Raw genomic sequence first — 19,497 nt, 5'->3', positions numbered from 1 at the left:
CAGGAATGAAGAAAAATTTTAAAAGATATTCAAGATGCAGGGAAAAGGACTTTGATCATGATACACCTTAATATGGAGACCACAAAAAGGGTTTTTTCATGAGTTGAAGAACATCTGTCTCATCATTGGTGGGATGTGCTATTTGGATGGTCACCAACTGCAACTGGTTTGCTTAGTGCCTTAATTCACCCAATCACTGTACTGCTTATTTTAGTTAATGTAAGTTTGCTTTTGTCTATTGCTGTACTTCTTGGGAATTGGAAGTGTCCTGGTTTCAAGGACAGGGGTCTGCCAATAAAGGCAGAAGTTTTCCTTTCAAATGGAGACTTTAATTCCACTCTAAGTATTATAATTTTTTGAATCAAGAACTCTGAGGCAGAGATAAGAGATTAGGAATAACAACTCTTTTACTAATACATCTAACCATACAAGCAGAAAAAACAGTAGTTGTTAAAATTACCAACAAAACAGACCAGATAACTTGGCTCCAGTCCTTTCTTTAGCTGCAAGCACGCTCTCTCTGCACTCGGTCCCAGTCCTGCAGATGGAGCAAAGCCCAGTAGCGGCAGAGAAGTGGGCGGGAGCGGAGGCGGGAGGGGGCGGCAGCGGCCACGCTGGTCTCAGGTGGGAGCGGACTGGAGAGGGCACTCACTGTTTGGGTTCTGGCGGTGTGTTGGTTTCATGTGCTTGGCGGGAGAGGTGGTTTCCCCTCAGGGGAAGCTCCACGTGGATCGGGAATGGAAGGGGCTGTCCCATCTCCGGGGGCTTCTCCTGTGAGCTGGTGGAACCAATCAGAGAGCTGATTTGGTGATGGAGAGCTCGGGAAACCAATGGAAAGTTATTACGCTTTCATAAATCACAGTGAATCAAGTGCTGGGGGGCTTTTTCGGCTTCCGGCCTCCGGAGAAGTGGGGGTCCCCGGCCGGAGCCCTGGCCCGGCTCTGGGCTCGGTCTGGGGCCTGGCCCAGCATCTCGGCCCAGCACCAGTTCTGGCGGGGGCCCGGCTTGACACCGGCTCGGCAGGGGGCCCAGCTTGGTTCGGCTCGGCTCTCCACGTGCTAGAAGAGGCCTCCAGCTGACCGCATGGCTTTTTCACGATCTAGATAAAATTTTAACTTCTTAATGACTAAATAAGATTCTCGATCACCTGAGCTCCCCTAAATGAGAAGAAATAAAGCATGGAGACTACAGAGGTCAGCGGAACGAAGATAAAGTTCCTGATGGGAAGAGATTGGAAATATGCAACTGATAAGTAGCTGAAAACCTTTTTTGTGGGGCTATGAGGGGATTGTGACTTCACTAAAATTCCTTTAAACTATGAAATATACTTGGGGAGGATGTGTGCTTGAGAGAAAGACTTTTTTTTTGCCTCGGGAAATTGAGCTCTCTGTTTTGGGACTGGAATATGAACAGAGACATTTGATAAAGAAGATGATGAAGAGGATTTTGTTTTTCAGCAGCCTGCCTTTAAAAGTAGTACCCCACGTGTGCATCGTAACCCATAACAGGGCTCTGGAAGGACTGTGGGAATAAGAGGAAAATTCATTGTTCTGTATGTCACCAGCGGATGCAGACTCTGAAGTGAAGACACCCCCTAAGTCTAAAGCAGAAAAAGGAACTTTTCTCTCTTAAGTGAACTGAAATGATTATTTGAGTGGATAACTGAGTGAAGCGTTCTCTGTATGTGGTTGGTAAGAAATGTGGAATGAAGGGAGGAGGGAATAATCTAAGAATCTTATTCTGTTTTTTTTTTTTTTGTGTGTTATTAATAAATTTCTTCTTGTACCATTTTTTAAGATTTAAGACAGCATTGTCTTTACTCCTAAATCCTATCTCTAAAGGAAATTAAATATTTAAAGTTGACAAACCCTCTAGTCACACCATGGCAGGTGGTCAGCTGTGTCCTCAGAGGTAGGAGGCTGTAGCAGGGAAGATGCAGGGCAGGTGATCGCAGACCGCCTGGCTCTCCTGTGTTTGGCCGCGTGGCTGGAGACGGAGAGGGACAGAGTGGTGGGGGGGTTCCTCCTCTCAGCTCCGCTCACCAGAAACATGAGTAACCCCTCCGGAAGCCGTACTCACTTACCCCTTTTGTCTAGAGTCCTCAAAGATCCTGGGTGTAACCCGGCAAACTCTGTTAGAATGATAATGGGAAAAATTCTTTAAATTGACACAGTAATAGAAAAACATTCAACCCCCAACAGGAAGATATTGGGACAAGTGGCAGACTGAGTATCGCTATCAAAGGCGTATGACTTGGTCTTAAGAGATCGCTGTCATGTGTCTTAGATAGATGAAGAGAAATCCCCATATTGAGTAAAATAAATTACTCATTTCAAAGAAGAAGTGGGGAATGAAACACTAATCTTAGAAATATTAGGATTTTAGTTAAAAGTTAGTTATTTACTAGAATCAATTAAAAAGTAAATTGATAGATAGACCTTGCTGAAAATAAAGAAATGTTAGAAGATAGAAAGAAGAAAGAAAACCTGGCTTGAGGTATTTATCTGAATCTTAAATAAATTATTGTCTGTCATCTTATGTTCTCTCAGCTGTGCTTACAATGGGAAAAGATGAAACTAGTAAGCAGACCCAAAGAAACATAGACAATGCAAGCAGAAACCCATTCTTTAAAGAATTGGACTATTCCCAGAAATCATTTGTACTGTCATTGATAGAAAAGGCTGAGAGTTCGGGGCAAGGAAGACTCTCTTTACTTCCTCCTTTTAAGACCCCTCACCACAAAAAATGACCCCAGACTTAATTTAGAAGGCAGTAATTCATGCTTAATAGCTATTTGAGCAAATTACCATAGGAAGTGGGGATGGAAGAGGCTGTCATTATGAATATGCATTTGTTTAAGTCCTTTGTCAATAAATAGACTCTCTGATCACCTGTGATTTTTCAGTGCGTATTAGAGGATTATCTCACGCTGCTGCCCAGCCCTGAATAAACATACACTTTATAACTTTAAATTGTTAAAGAGTGTTTTGTCCATCACAGTTGAGTATCAGTATTAGACCAATACTCTTATTATGGTAGATCACCAGGGCATGTGGAACCCAGTGTCCATGTGACACAGCACAGCCTCATGAAAACATGGGGACAATTGTCATGCAATGAAATCTCATGGAAGCAAGTGTCAATTGTGAGCATGGCATGGCCTCATGGAACCCAGGTGCAAGTAGGACCATACCATGGCTCATGGAAGCAAGGGGCCATGAGACACAGCGGGGCCCCATTGAACCAAGTGATCATTGTGACTCCATGGAATCTCATGGAACAAACTGTCAGGTGTAACACAGCAGGGTTCATGGAACACAAGTGCCACTGGGACATTGCCACTGCTCATGGAACCAAGTGTCCATTGTGACACACTAGGGCTAATGAACACAGGAGACCATTGTGAGGCAATGGAATGTCGAGGACCCAAGGCTGCATTGTGACACAGAGAGACCTCATGGGACCAAGAAGACCATTGTGAGGCAATGGAAATTACTGGAAGAATAGGTAAATTTTCAAGACAGAAGGGCCTGATGGAACCCAGGTGCCAATGGGACATTTCCAGGGCTGGTGTAAGCAAGTGTCCATTGTGACAGGATATTAGCCAGGCCTAATAGAACACATGAGAACATTGTTACCCAATAGAATCCCATGGAACCAAGTGTCCACTGTTTCACGGTGCAGCCTCATAGAGTGTTGGAGACCATTATGTTGCAATGGAAAATCCTGAAACTGTTGTGACAAACCTGGGCTTTATAAAACCAAGGAGACCACTGTGATGCAATCAAATCTCAAGGAACTAAGAGTCAATTTTCACCACATCAGATTCTTAGGAAACTAAGGAGAACATTGTGACACAGTGAAATCTCTAGAAACCAAGGCTTTAGTTTGACCAAGTGGAGCTGAATAAGAGACAAGATCCACTGGGACGCTGCCAACTCTTGTGGAATCCAGTGTCTGTTGAGACACAGGGCAGGTTATGGTAAAATAGGGAGTGTTGTAATGCAATGGAATCAAAGGTTAATTCTGACAGAGAGGGCCCAGATGGGCCACAAGGGCCAGGGAAATTTGTACAGATGTACCAGAAACAAGACACCATTGTGGCAGATGGGGTGTGGGAGAGCTCTGTGCCACAATGGAATCTCATGGAAGCAACAGTCAATTGTGACACGGCACGGCCTCCTGGAACCCTTTTGCCATTGGGACACTGCCAGCTCTTGTGGAATCCAGTGTCCTTTGTGACACAGCACAGCCTCATGGAAATATGGGGACCATTGTGATGCAATGGAATCTCATGGGAGCAAGAGTCAATTCTGAAAATAGCATGGCCTCATGGAACCCAGGGGCAATTGGGACGGTGCTATGGCTTGTGGAAGCAAGGGGACATTGACACACAGTAAGTACTCATGGGACCCAGCAGATTGTGGGGAAATGGATACTCACACAGCAGGGCCCCATTGTGACAAAGTGCAGCATCACAATGGTTTCCTGACTTCCGTGAGTCCCTGCTCTGTTTACAATTAACATTTTGTTCCCCAAGATTACATGGTGTCACTGTGCTCTCCTGTGATTGATGAGGCTGTGCTGTGTCACAATGGACACTTGTTTCCTCCAAGGCTGGACATGTCCCAGTGGCACCGGGTTTCCATCAGGCTGCACTGTCACAATGGGGCCTTGGTTCCATAAGAATCCATTGTGTCATGATGTTCTACTTAGTTTTATGACAGCCTGGTGTATTGACAATTGACCCAAGGTTTCTTGAGATTCTATTTCATCACAGTGGTCTTCTTGGTTCCATCAGGCCCAGGTTTGTCCCAAGAGAGCCTTGGTTACATGGGTTTCCAGTGCATCACAATGACCTTTTGCATTCCATGAGGTCCTTCTAGGTCACAGTGGAGCCTTTGTGCCATGCTTTTCCATTGCAACACAATGATCTCCATCATTCCATGAGGCCTTGCTGTAAAACAGTGAGCACCTGGTTCCATGAATTTCCATTCCATCCATTTCCAAGGATCTCTTGCATTCCATGAGGCCCTGCAGTGTTGCTATGGAGCCATTGTTCCATGTGTTCCCATTGTGACGTTATGGTCTCCAGCGCTCCATGAGGCTGCGCCATGAAACTGTGGACACTTGGTTCCATGAGATTCCACATTGTCACTGTCAGGAAAATCCATAAGCATCACAGGTTTATGTCCAAAAAGGAGACAGAGCACACCTTTATTTGAATAAAGGGAGAGAGTTCACCTGGGTACATGCCCACTGTGCTTTCTCTCTCGAGCTTTCAGAGGGTGCAGCCTCCCTTTATCTTAAACTCCCGGCCACATGTTGCCCTCTTCCTTTACCCACTGCCCAAGGTACTAGGAAGGTACGGTCTTCCCAACCCGTGTACCCCATATTCCCCCTGGAATCACCCCTGGAATTTCCCCCCAAATTAAGAAGTTCAGGTTTGTGCAGACCTTGTCTGTTTCAGGAGCCAAGCTGTCTGGGCCTGGAAACAAACCTGCTGCCCAAAGTCAGTAGAAATTTTACGACCCTTTTCAAAGGTCTTAACATTCATCCCTTCACCCATCAAAAGATTTGTAAAGACATTAGCACACATCTTTCCTCTCAGATAGATGTTTCCTGTGCTGGTGACAGTCTTTTAAGCCAAGCCTTCAGCCTGTAAGGAAAATGAATCCACAAACACCAGAGGTTGAGGTCCAAAAAGGAGACAGAGAAGTCCTTTTTGCTTTATTTGAATAAAGGGAGAGGCCATGGGGCATTCCCCTGGGATGTCTCAAATTTTTGGAGGACGCAGCCTCCTTTTTATCCTATTTTCCTGGCTGCCTTTCCCTCTCTCTTTCCCCAATGGCTGATGTACTTGAGAAGCCCAGACTTCCCAGAACACCTGATGCCTGAGATTCCTCTCTAATGTATAACCCTTCCTTTTAATTTTTAATTCTTACAGAATTCATAGTTTCCATCCCCCCCTCCCTGCACCCGACCATTGCTTCTTTCACCTTCTGATATCCAATTTCTTTTACCAGCAAACCTACAGGTTTTTTGTAAAGACAAATCTCTTTTCCCATTCATCAATCAGTGGAATGCCTCCCATTGTTTCTTTTATCTCTTAGTGATAATGCTATCTACCGACAGATCTACAGCTTGTTTGAAAAGAAAAATACAACATTCCTCTCAAGCCTGACCTCTCTGCTGTTGCAGTTCTATGGACAGAGGTTGTTGTCTCTTCTCCCTTCCATGGGCAGGCCGGTGTTCAGCCATCTCCAGGACAGTAGGGCCCCACCCCACAGCACTGTGACCTGGGAAGACAAAAACCATGACTCCAAATGTCTGCTTCTCCTCTTTCTTCCTAGGCATTCAGCCCTGCCAGTGAGGTATTCTGCTGGGTGCCACAGGAAAAAGGAGACCAGTGTGATCCTGTGGGTAACGTGGAACCAGACATCCATTGTGACACTACAGAAGCTCACAGAACCAAGGAAATCCCTGTGACACTGTAGGGTTTAATGGAACCAAGAGTTCATTGTGACACAGCGGGGCTGTGTGAAGCCAAGGAACCATTTTGATACTGTGAATCCAAGAAGACTCTTGTGACATTGGGGGGAACTCATGGAACCAAAGGTTCACTGTGACATTGTGGGGCCTCATGAAACCTATGGGCCATTGTGACACTGAATGGCCTTGTGGAACCAAGGAGACCATGGTGACACTGTGGGGCCACATGGAACCAAGGATTTCATTTTGACACTCAAGAATCTCATGGAACCAAGGGTTTGTTGTGACACTAAGACCAATGTTGAGAGTACAGAATCTCAAGGAACCAAAAGTCAATGTGACAAATCAAGGTCTCATGGAAGCAAAAATATCATTGTGACACTGTGGGGCCCCATCGACACAAATCTCCATTGTGACAGCACAGAACCTCATGGAACCAAAAAGAGCATTGTGACACTGTGCAACCCCATGGAAGCAAATATCCATTGTGACATTACAGAGCCTCACAGAACCAAGAGTCCATGGTGATAAAAAAAGGCCTTGTGGAATCAAGGAGCCCGAAGGTCTAAAAAATTCATTTCATGGTTCTGCCTTGGGAAAGGGGAACCTCCTCCAGCTTCGGCTGCCACACTAATTGAAAGTGTCTTTTTCGAATGAGGAAATTCAAGAGTTTTAGATTGCTTAAAAAAGAGAGTAAAAATAGGGGGAAAACTTCTTTTTGGCTGTGTGCAGCATGTTCTCCAAACAAAGCAGGCCCCAGGTGAGTGTGGATAATCAGGAGGAGGTTGGGGAATGTGCAGGAAGGTTGTCCAAACTGGGTCAGATCTCAAGGCACAGCTTCTCTGATCTGACCAGACCTCCTGAGGCGAGACCCTGGATGAACACCAATCACAGAATGCTACAATCACCTCTGCTCTAAAGTGAACAGAAATAAAAGAGATCCATTAAAATAGGAATGTGCATTTCTTAGAAGCTCTTTGAAATATTTCTCCTTAACTTTATTAGGAAACCTTCCTAATGAACTGCACCAGACCAGAGGGAATTCAAGGCAGAGCCACGGTTTGTCAGGACTTGTTTGATCCCAGTGAATCCCGTGGTGCATTTGGTGCTGAGTCCTTGAACCTCAGGGCCTGAGAAGAGATTGCACAATCCTTTCCAGGAGTCAAAGTCAGAATAAAATCTCAAAGTGTCTCATAGCATTAATGAGACCCACTGTTGTCCATCCCCATCACAGGCTCCTCATGAACTCCTTGGAGGAGAGAATTGGAGTCCAGGATTGCCCAAAAACCTCTCAGAGAGTCAGACAGGAAAGTAATATCCTAAGTACCTTTAAAACCTTGAGTATCTCAAAGTATTAATGAGCCCCAGTGAGTGTCAATACAAAGCTCTCAAGGGACTCCTTAAATCAGATAATTGTGGCCATGATTGCATTAACTACTTAAAGACTTGGTGTCAAATGGGAAACTCCAAGTACCTAAAAAAACCTGAGTACCTTGAAACATTACTGAGTCCCACTGAGTATCATTACTGACAAAGGCTCTCAAGGGACTAATTAAGCAGATAATTGGAGACCATCACTGCTCAAAAACCTCTCAGAGACTCAATGTCAAAAAGTAGAACTTAAATTAACCCTGAGTGCCTTGCAGCAGTAATGAGCCCCATTGAGTGTTGTTACTGACAAAAGCCCCCAAGGGACTAATTAAAGCAGATAATTGGAGGTCATGATTGCACAAAACTCTCAGATACTCAAAGGCATAAGCAAAACCCAAAGTCCTTTGAAAAACCTGCAGTCCTTGGAAGCATGAAGGAGCCCCCAGGGCCATTCCTGACCAAGGCTCCCCAGGGACTGGTCCCAGCAGATCCCTGAGGCCACCGGGATGTAGGGGGATGCTGAGGGCAGCACAAGGGGTCACAGTGCTCAGCCTTGCTGGGGCTGTGCCAGGAGGCCCCAGTGGCTCAGGACAAGGTGTCTCCTCCCAGCCCTTGGTGGCACAGACCCTGCTGTGTCCCAGGGCACCAAGACCTGGCTTCTATTTGTGCCCACCTGTCATCTCTGCCTACAATTTCCTCCTCTGACTAGAACATGGGGACACTTTCACACTTCTATTCCTCAGTGGGATCCATTAAAACTTCCAAGCAACTTTGGAGTTTTAATCTGACTTGGAATTCTGGAGAGCTTTCTACACCTCCCTCTCAGGGACTGATATTCATGGCCTCAGCAGAACCCCCCAAGAGGGTCATTACATTCTTTGTGCTGTGTCTGTGCTGCTGAGCTGGGCTGGGCTCCTGGTGCAGAGAGTCACCTGAGCAAACAAGAAGAGCTTCAAAACCACATTTCTCTTGCTGAGCAGCTCTTCTCCCAGACCAGCAGGGCTGGGGCTCTGACTGCAGACACCCCGGGCACAGCACAGAGGCACAGAGAGCTTCAATCAGCCATTTCTGGGAAGATGCTCAGAAGTGATTGGGGCAGAATCACTCCCAGCCCTTGACACAGGAAGCCTCTGGCTGCAGGACAAGGCAGCAGCAGCTCCTGCAGTGATCTCCTAAAGCTGAAACATCCCAATGCCTGCAGACTCTGTGAGTACATTCTCTGATTCTCTCTTGTCTAGGAGAAGCCAGGGGTGCCCAGGGCTATCCTGCAGAGCAGGGTCCTGCAGCCCAGGGCCCTGTGATGGGGCAGGGACTCTGCTGTCAGCCAGGGACAGCTCTCAGCCAGCACTGGGAGCTCCCCCAGCAATGGGGGACAAGGTCTGGGTGGAAGGAGACAGATGGTGAGGCTTCGAAGTGCTCTACTTGTGTGGTGCATGGTGCATGGTACAGGACTGCTGCTCCCAGCATGACATTTAAATCCAGAAGATTTCCAATGAGATTATACAGGAAGCAAAGGAAGTCAGAGGCTGTGAAAATGAAAAACTCTGCTTTTTTAATCTAATGCTCTCGGTTGTCTGGATGGAAAATTGCACATTGATGCTCCTTTCTCACTTCAGATTGAGAAATTTAAAAAAATATATTTCTCTCAAGTCCAAATAAACATGGAAAAGAACAAAATCCTCACAGGGCCTCTTACAGGCAGCATCACTGTCGCTTTTCCAGCCTCCTCAGTGTTACTGTGACTTTGCCATCAAAGCCTCCAGACGCAGCCCTGAGCAGTGCCCCGTGTTGTCAGGGGTCTGCAGGGCAGAGCTGAGTCCCCAGGGCTGGGCTGGGCTCTGGCAGCACCAGCAGTGCCCAGCCCTGGCACAGGGAAGCAGCTGCTGGCAGGAACAGTTCCTGGCAGCAGAGCCCTGGGCAGGCAGTGGGGAGAAAGTGCCACCAAGCTGGGCTGGGATATTTAAAGTCTTCTCCAAATCAATCTATTCCATGATTATTTTTCTTACAGATTCCAAGACACAGCAAATGTCCAACAGCAGCTCCATCAGCCACTTCCTCCTGCTGGCACTGGCAGACACGCGGCAGCTGCAGCTCCTGCACTTCTGCCTCTTCCTGGGCATCTCCCTGGCTGCCCTCCTGGCCAACGGCCTCATCATCAGCGCCGTAGCCTGCGTCCACCACCTGCACACCCCCATGTTCTTCTTCCTGCTCAACCTGGCCCTCACTGACCTGGGCTGCATCTGCACCACTGTGCCCAAAGCCATGCACAATTCCCTCTGGGACACCAGGAACATCTCCTACTCAGGATGTGCTGCTCAGGTTTTTCTGATTTTCTTCTTTCTTGGAGCAGAGCACTCACTCACGTGCTACGACTGCTGCGTGTCCATCTGCAAACCCCTTCACTACGGGACCCTCCTGGGCAGCAGAGCTTGTACCTACATGGCAGCAGCTGCCTGGGCCAGTGGCTTTCTCCATGCTCTGCTGCACACAGCCAATACATTTTCCCTGCCCTTGTGCCATGGCAATGCTCTTGGCCAGTTCTTCTGTGAAATCCCACACATCCTCAAACTCTCCTGCTCACAGTCCAACTCCCTCAGGGAACTTGGACTCATTGCAGTTAGTGCCTGTTTATCATTTGGTTGTTTTGTGTTCATTGTTTTCTCCTATGTGCAGATCTTCAGGGCTGTGCTGAGGATCCCCTCTGAGCAGGGACGGCACAAAGCCTTTTCCACCTGCCTCCCTCACCTGGCTGTGCTCTCCCTGTTCCTCAGCACTGCAGTGTTTGCTCACCTAAAACCACTCTCCATCTCCTCCCGATCCATGGATCTGGCCCTGTCTGTTCTCTACTCAGTGGTTCCTCCAGCCCTGAACCTCCTCATCTACAGCCTGAGAAACCAGGAGCTCAAGGGTGCAGTGTGGTCACTTATGACTGGAGTATTTCAAAAACATTAAACTGCTGTCCAATTTCTGCAAATCACTTGTAATAAGAGTAATCATTGATATTTTTTGTTGATTTTGTTGTATTTTTTCCCCATTGTTTTTGTTTTAAATATTGTCCAAAGATAAACGTCATTATTTCTACCCTTTCTCATTTTTTTTCTCTCCACCATTGCCGTTTCTCTCCACCAGCGCCGTAGCCTGCGTCCACCACCTGCACACCCCCATGTTCTTCTTCCTGCTCAACCTGGCCTCACTGACCTGGGCTGCATCTGCACCACTGTGCCCAAAGCCATGCACAATTCCCTCTGGGACACCAGGAACATTTCCTATGCAGGATGTGCTGCACAGGTGTTTCTGATTTTCTTCTTTCTTGGTGCAGGGTATTTCCTCCTGACCATCAGGTGCTACGACCGCTACATGTCCATCTGCAAACCCCTGCACTATGGGACCCTCCTGGGCAGCAGAGCTTTTGCCCACATGGGAGCAGCTGCCTGGGCCAGTGGCTTTCTCCATGCTCTGCTGCACACAGCCAATACATTTTCCTTGCCCCTGTGCCAGGGCAATGCCCTGGGCCAGTTCTTCTGTGAGGTCCCACACATCCTCAAGCTCTCCTGCTCCAAATCCCACCTCAGGGAACTTGGGCTTCTTGCTGTTAGTGTCTGTTTATCATTTGGTTGTTTTGTGTTCATTGTTTTCTCCTATGTGCAGATCTTCAGGACTGTGCTGAGGATCCCCTCTGAGCAGGGACAGCACAAAGCCTTTTCCACCTGCCTCCCTCACCTGGCTGTGGACTCACTGTTCTTCAGCACTGCCACATTGGCCTTCATGAAGACTTTCTTCATCTCCTCCCCATCCCTGGATCTGGTGATGTCAGTTCTGTATTTGGTGGTTCCTCCAGCCCTGAACCCCCTCATCTACAGCCTGAGGAACCAGGAGCTCAAGGCTGCAGTGTGCACACTGATGATTGGATATTTTCAGGAACATTAAACTGCTGGCCAATCTTGAAAATTACTTGTAATAAAGGTCATATTTGATAGTTCTCTTTGGTTAAATTTTGGAGAATCTTTTTGCTTTTCTTCTTTAATATTGTCCATGTAGAAAAATCTTTACTTGTGCCATCTCTCATATTTCTCTCCATCTTTGCTGTGGCCTATGACTGTCTTAATGAGGGTCTATGCTCCTGGTTGGCTTTAAATGAATTAAGGATCTCCCAGTAAATTTCTCCAGAAATGCCCCTTTTATTTCCTTCTCTGGAGTTGCAGCAGCAATGTCTGTGTGCAGAGCTGGGACAGATCAGTGCTGGCACAGCAGCTGTGCCTAGCAGCAGCAGCTCTTGGTGTTTCCAGTGCTGCTCCCGTGCCACTGCCCCGCTGCCCTCCTGCACCTCGTGTTGCTGCAGGGCCTGAGTGCTCTCGGGGCTGGGCACTGTTTTGGGGGTGGCAGTGCAGGGGCTGCAGCAGGGACAGGCCATGGGCACTGCTGGGGAAGCACTGACACCTCAGGGCAGGGCCTGGGGGCTCCAGGCTCCTTGGCCAGGCTCTCTCCACAACACTTGGCCAGGCCAATGTTGAGTAGAGAAAACCCCCATGAGCAGCCCCAGGCTGGGGGCAAACAGCATGGCTGGTGCTCTGCAAGGTCCCTGCAAGGGGGAGACCTTGGCAAGGAGCAGCAGAGCAGGGGCTTATCCATCCCCACTGCTGGACAGCCCAGGGCAGCGTCCCAGAGCGTCCTCATGCACCTACCAACAACATCCCCCCTCTGCAGCCCTGGCCTCTCCCCCAGCTCACACATGTGCCGCATCCTTGCAGGCACAGACACGGCAGCACTGGCTCAGGAGCCCCTGTTTGCACTGCCCAGAGCAGTCATCAGCACCCCTATGGTGCTGCTGTGGGGAGATGGAGCTGAGTGAGCACAAACGGCATCAGCCCCTAGGGCCAGCAAGGGCTGGGGCCTGGGAGGGAAACCACTCAGGTTTGTCATGGCCTCTGGACTCAGCCAGAAAGTTTGTTCCCATGAGCTGTGAGTTTCTAGTCCCACTGCAGATGTTGTTGCACAGATTCAGGGCTGCCTGGCAGCCACACTCACACAGCTCTGAGCATTTCCTTTCCTTCACCTTTGTTTTCTTTACTCTTTTTAGCTTCAGATTTCTTCCTCTTGCCCATTATTCTAACCTCCCCTGTGTACAGCCCATCCCTGTTTGTCCTTTCCTCTCTGGACCCCGTTTTCAGTTCTTGAGTTGGCACCATGGGAACGTCCCATGGGAAGCAGGATCATCCTACAAGTGCTTCAGGAATTGTCTGCAGGCTCCTGCACTGCCTCGTGCTGTTCCCTTGCCACAGGCACCACAGGCCAGGGGGCCACATTTGGGCTGCTGTGTCTGGGTGTGGGGCTCCCTGTTCTGGGCAATGAGGAGGGGCTGGAGAGGCTCTGCAGGACTGACAGGATGGGCTTTGGGGCTGTGTGGAGAAGCTGAGGGACCTGGGCTGCTGGACCTTCTGAAGAGGAGGCCCAGGGCTCATCCTGCAACTGCTCCAGGGATGGTTTCAGAGAATCACAAAATCAGCCAAGCTGGAAAAGACCTTGGAGATCATCAAGTCCGACCTGTGCCCTGACATCACCTTGTCTCTCCTGAGCCGCCTCTTGTCCAAGATAAACAATCTCAGACTCCCTTAGCGATTCCTCACAGGACTTGTGTTCCAGACCCCTCACCAGCCTTGTTGCCCTTCTCTGGACACACTCCATCCCCTCCATGTCCTTCCTAAATTGAGATCCCGGAACTGGACACATCATTCAAGTTTATTCCCAACCAGTGTTGAGTTCATGGGAAGAATCAGTGCCCTGGTCCTACTGGCCACACCATTCCTGATCCAGGCCAGGAGCCATTGGCCTTCTTGGCCACCTGGGCATACTTCTGTCTCATGTCCAGCCTGCTGTCCATCATTGCCCCCAGGTCCCTCTCTGCCTTGATGCTGTCCAGCCACCCTGTCCTCAGCCTGGAACCACTTCAGGGTTTGTTGTGGCCAAAGTGCAGGACCCAGTTCTTGGTCTTGTTAAATCTCACCTTATTGGATTTGGGCCCTGTATCCAGCCTGTGTAATTGTCAAGGGAGGTTGGACTCCCAGGCAATTTGGTGTCACCTGGGTAACATAAGGCCCTAGAGTGCCAAAATGGTCTCCAATATTCCATGAGGCCTCCCAGTGTCACAATATCACTTTGTTTCCTTGGGAACCCTTGGCGTCACAAAGTGCCTCAGATCCTTGGGCTCCAAAGTGTCAGCACAGTGGATCCTTGGGCCCCACAGTGTCACAATGGTGCCTTGGTCCCCCAAGGCCATGCAGTGTTCACAGTGGATCCTTGGTTCCATGAGGTCTCGCAGTGCAGCAATGCTCTCCTTGTCACAATATCTCTAGTGTCACAAGGGCCTCTTTGTCTCAAGGGGCACTAAAGTGTCAAACATGTTTCCTTCATTCCATGAGTCCCTGAGGAGCAACAGTGGCCTCTTGGTTCCATGGGCCCTGCAGTGTTACAATGGCCCGTTCATTACAGGAGGTCCTGCTCTGTCACAATGCTCTGCATGGTCCCACAAGGCCCTGCAGTGTCACAGTTGCCTCTTGGTTCCATGAGGCCTCTGAGTGCCACCATGAATTCCTTGGTGCTGCAGTGTCACAATGGATCCCAGGTTACACAAGATCCTGCAGTGTCATGAGGGACCCTTGATTCCATGGGGCACCACAGTGTCACAATTTTTCCTTCAGTTCCAAGAGTCCTTGCAGTGGAACAATGGCCCCTTGATTCCATTGGCCCCAGGCTCTTACAAGGCCCTCCTTGGTTCTGCAGTGACACAATGACCCCTTGGTTCCACAAGGCCCTGCAGTGTCACAGTGGCCTCTGTGGTTCCACAAGGAACCAGAGTGTCACAATGGACTCCTTCCTTCCATGTAGCCCCACAGTGTCACAGTGGCCCCTTGGCTCTGTGGTGCCATGTCATACACAGTGTCACTCTGGTCCTCTCAGTTCCACGAGGCCCTGCAGTGTCCCAATGGCCACTTGCTTCCCCAGGGCCCTGCAGTGTCACAATCATCACAGAATCACTCAGGCTGGAAAAGACCTTTGAGAGCATCAAGTCAAACCTGTGACACAGCACCACCTTGCCACCCAGACCATGGCACTCAGTGCCACATCCAGTCTTTCCTGAAACACTTCCAAGGACGGTGACTCACCCACCTTCCTGGGCAGCCCATTCCAATACCCAGTGACACTTTTTGTGAAGAATATTTCCCAAAGTCCAGCCTAAATGTCCCCTGGTGCAGGTTAAGGCTTTTCTCTTCTTCTCTGTCTGTTCACTGAAAAAAGAGCCCAACACCAACTCAGCTGCACCCTCCTGTCAGGGAGTTTAAAGGTGTGATGAGGTCTCCCCTGAGCCTCTTTTTCTCCAGGATAAACATCCTCAGCTCCCTCAGCTGCTCCTCACTGTCCTTGCATTCCAGACACTTCAACAGCCTTTTTGCCCTTCTCTGGACATTCCAGTTCCTCTATGTCCTTCCTAAATTGGCAGGCCCAGAACTGGACACAGCAATCAAGGTGCTGCCCAACCAGTGCCGAACACAGAAAAAAAATCACTGCCCTGATCCTGCAGGCCACACCATTCCTGACCCATATGAGTCCTAGGGGTTGGATGAGGGAAATGTTGGGGAGGGAGTAGGGACAAAGTGTTATTGATGGTCAGTCTTCAAGGATCTTGATTTTCATATCTATTCAGATTGCACTAGAAAGTGCTGGTGGCAAATATCAATTGGAGATTACTGATATCCATCTAGAAACAAGAAAAACAAGACAAAACAGTTCTCTCTCCATTATTTTAAACATATTACATCCACTTGAAATACACTTCTGAAATCTGTTTAATTAACCACAAAATAATTGAAAACTTAAATTATTCCCAAGGGCTTTTCTTGTTTGGGTGTTTTGAACAAATGTTTATCAGCATTTTTTGCTGAATTCCTGAACTGAAGAGATCAAGAAAGAAGAGAGCTCTGGACTAGTAAAATTCATCAGCAGCCTCCAAGTGGCTGAGGATCCATTCTCATCAGAGCCGCAATGAACAGAAATGGGCACAGCTTTGTGGCTGCCCCAGCTCTGGGATGGGCCCTGGGCCTGGAGTAGGAGCAGCTCCGGAGAGCCCCAAGGCCAGGGCTATTGTGCTGGCCTGGCCAGATGGGATGGCAGCAGGGGCTGCAGAGCTCTCAGCAGCTCAGGGAGAAGGGAGCAGGGCACACAGGGAGCCTCCTTTTGCCTTGGCCAAGCACCTTGCCCATGGCTGGGGCTGAGTCCTGTCTGGTCTGCAGCTGCTGCTGTGCCCTTGGCAGGGGCTGAGGCCGTGGGGCCACTGCCCAGAGCCCCCTGCCCTGAGCAGAGCTGTGGGGCCAGAGCCGGCTGGGCTGTGCTGGGGAGAGGCCCTTGGTGCTGCACAGAGCTCAGGGCAGCTGGCACAGCTTGCAGGGAGCTGGGCTGGCCTCAGAGAGCCTGCCAGAGAAAGCAGCAGTGTCCATCTCAGTCTGGCTGAGCATGCAGGGGCAGGACTCAGCCCAGGCCTTGTGGGGCAGGGCCAGAGCCTGTGGAAGGCATTGGAAACAGGCAAGTGGCTGAGAGAGGAGGCTGCTCTGTGCCCTTGGTGGCATGCACAAAGCAAGGAGGGGGCCCAGAACAATTGTCAGTGCCAGCCTCTGTCGCCAACTGTTGCCAGCCCTGGCTGCTGAACCCAGGTTTGCCCTGGGCTGAGTTTGGCCGTGGCGCAGCTCCATCTGCCTGCGGGGTTCAGGGTGTGTTCCCAAACATGGCCAGCCCTGCCCAGCCTCTCTGCTGGCCCAGAGCCAGGCAGAGCCCAGGACAGGGCTGTCAGTGCAGCCCACAGGTGCCACAGGCTGTGCAGGAGCTGGCAGAGGCTGCCCAGCAGGGAGGCCATGGGGCACAGAGCCCCAGGGCTGCTGTGGGCACCACGGCTGCACCTCCAGCTCCAGAGGAGAGGTGACAGATGTGAGCAGAGACAAATAATTCCTGCTGGATTCTTTATTGTATTTGTTTATACAGGTGTCCTGGTTTGAAAGGACAGGTGTCTGGCAGTAAGGGCAGAAGTTCCCCTTTGGAATAGAGACTTTGGTTCCACTCACCCCCCCCAAGTATTATAATTGTTTGAATCAAGGACTCTGAGGCAGAGATAAGGGGGTGGGAATAACAGCTCTTTTACTAATATATCTAACTTCACAAACAGAAAACAATAACAGTTAATATTGCTAACAGAACGAAATAGATAACTCGGTGTCAGTCCCTTTAGATGCAAGCACGCTGTCTCTGTGCTTAGTCCACAGCCCGGATTTTCCCAAGGGCAGACGGGAACGGAGGCAGGAGGGAGGGGGGTGGTGCGGCAGCGGCCACGCCGGTCTCGGGTGGGAACGGGCTGGAGCGGGCGGCTCCTCGCTCACCGTGTGTGTCCGGGGAATCAGCTGTGTCTGCAGAGGCAGGAGGCTGGAACGGGGCAGATGCAGGGCAGGTGATTGCAGAGGCTCTGGCTCTCCTGTGCTCGGCCGCGTGGGCTGACGATCCCGGCCATCCTTGTCCGAGCTTGCCGGAAACCCGAGTGCCCTCCCGGAAGCCTCAGAGGACCCTCCGGGAGCCGTTCCCACCCACCCCTTTTGTCTAGACCCATCAGAGATCCTGGGTGTAGCCCGGCCAGCTCCATTGGCATGATAATGGGAAAAATTCTTTCAATTGACACAGTAACAGAAAACACTCAACCCCCAACCACAGGTGACCTGCATCCATAGGTAGACGAGGTGTTTAGTGCTAGAGTAATGAGTGTAATATTATTTAGTTGAAATTAATATTTCAGGGCTAAAACACAATGAGAAAAAAAAAAAAGTCCCATATGATCAGAAGAGCATCAGAATTTTTCAGAGGATGAGATACTCAATTATGTTTCAGCAGTCTAACCTGTCCAAACAGTTTTTTCAAGGCTTCCTTGAGATGAGAGGTGACCACCAGAGGCCAAAGCCAGACAGACGTCTCTGTCCCTGCAGATTTCACTGGAAGAACCCTTGCATATAGGGAATTTTTCAGTAGGATTATCACTTTAGGCCATGGCTACTTGGAAAGATGGATGTTTTTTCCATAGTAATGAAAGCACAGGGCCCTAGTGCTCCAGGGGCTGATGAGTTGCAGCCCTCGACATACCAGGATCTGCCAGACCTGTCAGGTGGCTCCTGGGAAGCGAAAGCCAGATCTGTTCAATCTCCCCTTGGTTTCGTGAGGCCACTCACTGTCACAATGTGCTCCTTGCTTGTGTAGTGTCACAATGGCCCTTTGGCTCCATGAGGCCCTGCAGGCTCACAATGGCTCCTTGCTTCCATGGGACCCACAGTGTCACAATGGTCTCCATGATTCCATGGGGCCTGGCAATGCTGTCCATGGATCCTCAGTGCCCTGCAGGGTCACAACAGCCCTTTGGCTGCATGTGGCCCTGTAATGCAGCAATGGCCTCTTGGTTCCACACAGCCCTGCTGCTTCACACTGGCCCCTTGGGACCCTGCGGCCCAGCAGAGCTACAGTGATATCCTTGGTGCCACAGGGTCCCCACAGTGTCACAATGGCCCCTTTCATTTCAGAAGTCCCCTCAGTGTCACCATGGTGTCCACAGGAATTAAACCATGGAGCCCCAGTGTTTCAGGGACTGATGAACTTCAGCCACCAGAGGCCAAGGCCAGACAGAGCAGACTTTCCTGGCAAGTTTGTCTGAGAGCAAATAAATCATGGATATCTGAATTTTTAAAAGTTTAATCCAAATTTCTGCCTTATTTGCCTGGAGGAGAAGGCCAGTTCTTTTCCATAGAAAGGAAAACACAGAGCCTCAGTTTCTGGAAGGCAGGTGAGAGCTGGCCCTCAGGAGGCCAAGGCCAGCCAGACCTATCTCTAATGACAGCTTTTGTGTAAGAGCGATCTATGGATCTGGGACTTTTGGAGGAGGAATACTCATTTCAGCCATGGGCACCTGGAGAAGAGGGATTGTTCATTTTTATATGAAGGAAAGCATGGAGCCCCAGTGTTACAGGGCAGAATATAGGCAACCACCAGAGGCCAACAAAAGCCATCTGTCCTGGCAGCCTTGGTCTGTGAGAAACCCTTGCAGTCAGGAATTTTGTAGGAAAAGTTCCAATTCTAGGTATGGATGCTTGTACAGGAGGGATGACTGTTTTCCTTAAGAAGGAAAGCACTGAGCCCCAGTGTTTGAAAGCAGGTGAGATCCAGCCCTCAGGAAGACAAGGGCAGCCAAACATGTTGGAAACGGCAGCTTTTTTGGGTGAGCAATCCCTGGATACTGGGAATTTTGGAGGGGGAATCCCATTCTGGGTTTTTATCTGAGGGGTTATGGATGCTTGAATGAGACAGTACTTTTCCATTTGAAGGAAAGCCCAGAGCTCCAGTGTTTAAGATGCTCATGAAGAGAGACACTCGACATGCCACGGGCAGTTGCACCAGTCAGGCCAAGTGTCCTGGTTTGAAAGGACAGGTGTCTGCCAGTAAGGGCAGAAGTTTCCCTTTGGAATAGAGACTTTGGTTCCACTCCCCCCCCAAGTATTATAATTGTTTGAATCAAGGACTCTGAGGCAGAGATAAGGGGGTGGGAATAACAGCTCTTTTACT

General features: G+C 49.5%; 2 protein-coding genes across 2 annotated transcripts in view; both read left to right on the top strand.

The window, feature by feature from the left end:
* LOC306814036 (olfactory receptor 14A16-like) overlaps window positions 1-10,815 on the top strand; it is a gene marked incomplete at its 3' end in the record, with an annotated part of 63,202 nt that extends 52,387 nt beyond the window's left edge. Inside the window, exon 2 of the mRNA XM_079329738.1 lies at window positions 9,872-10,815. Within this exon, the coding sequence (XP_079185864.1) occupies window positions 9,889-10,815 (927 nt within the window). The 5' untranslated portion in view covers window positions 9,872-9,888. The remainder of the gene's footprint in view (window positions 1-9,871) is intronic.
* LOC306814037 (zinc finger protein 541-like) overlaps window positions 1-19,497 on the top strand; it is a 263,524-nt gene that overhangs the window by 86,814 nt on the left and 157,213 nt on the right. The window lies entirely within an intron of this gene.

The sequence above is a fragment of the Erithacus rubecula genome (genome assembly GCF_903797595.1).
Source record: "Erithacus rubecula genome assembly, chromosome: 34".
Lineage (NCBI taxonomy): Eukaryota > Metazoa > Chordata > Aves > Passeriformes > Muscicapidae > Erithacus > Erithacus rubecula.
Note: the sequence above shows the minus strand (reverse complement) of the source record. Positions and strands in the feature narration are given on the sequence as shown.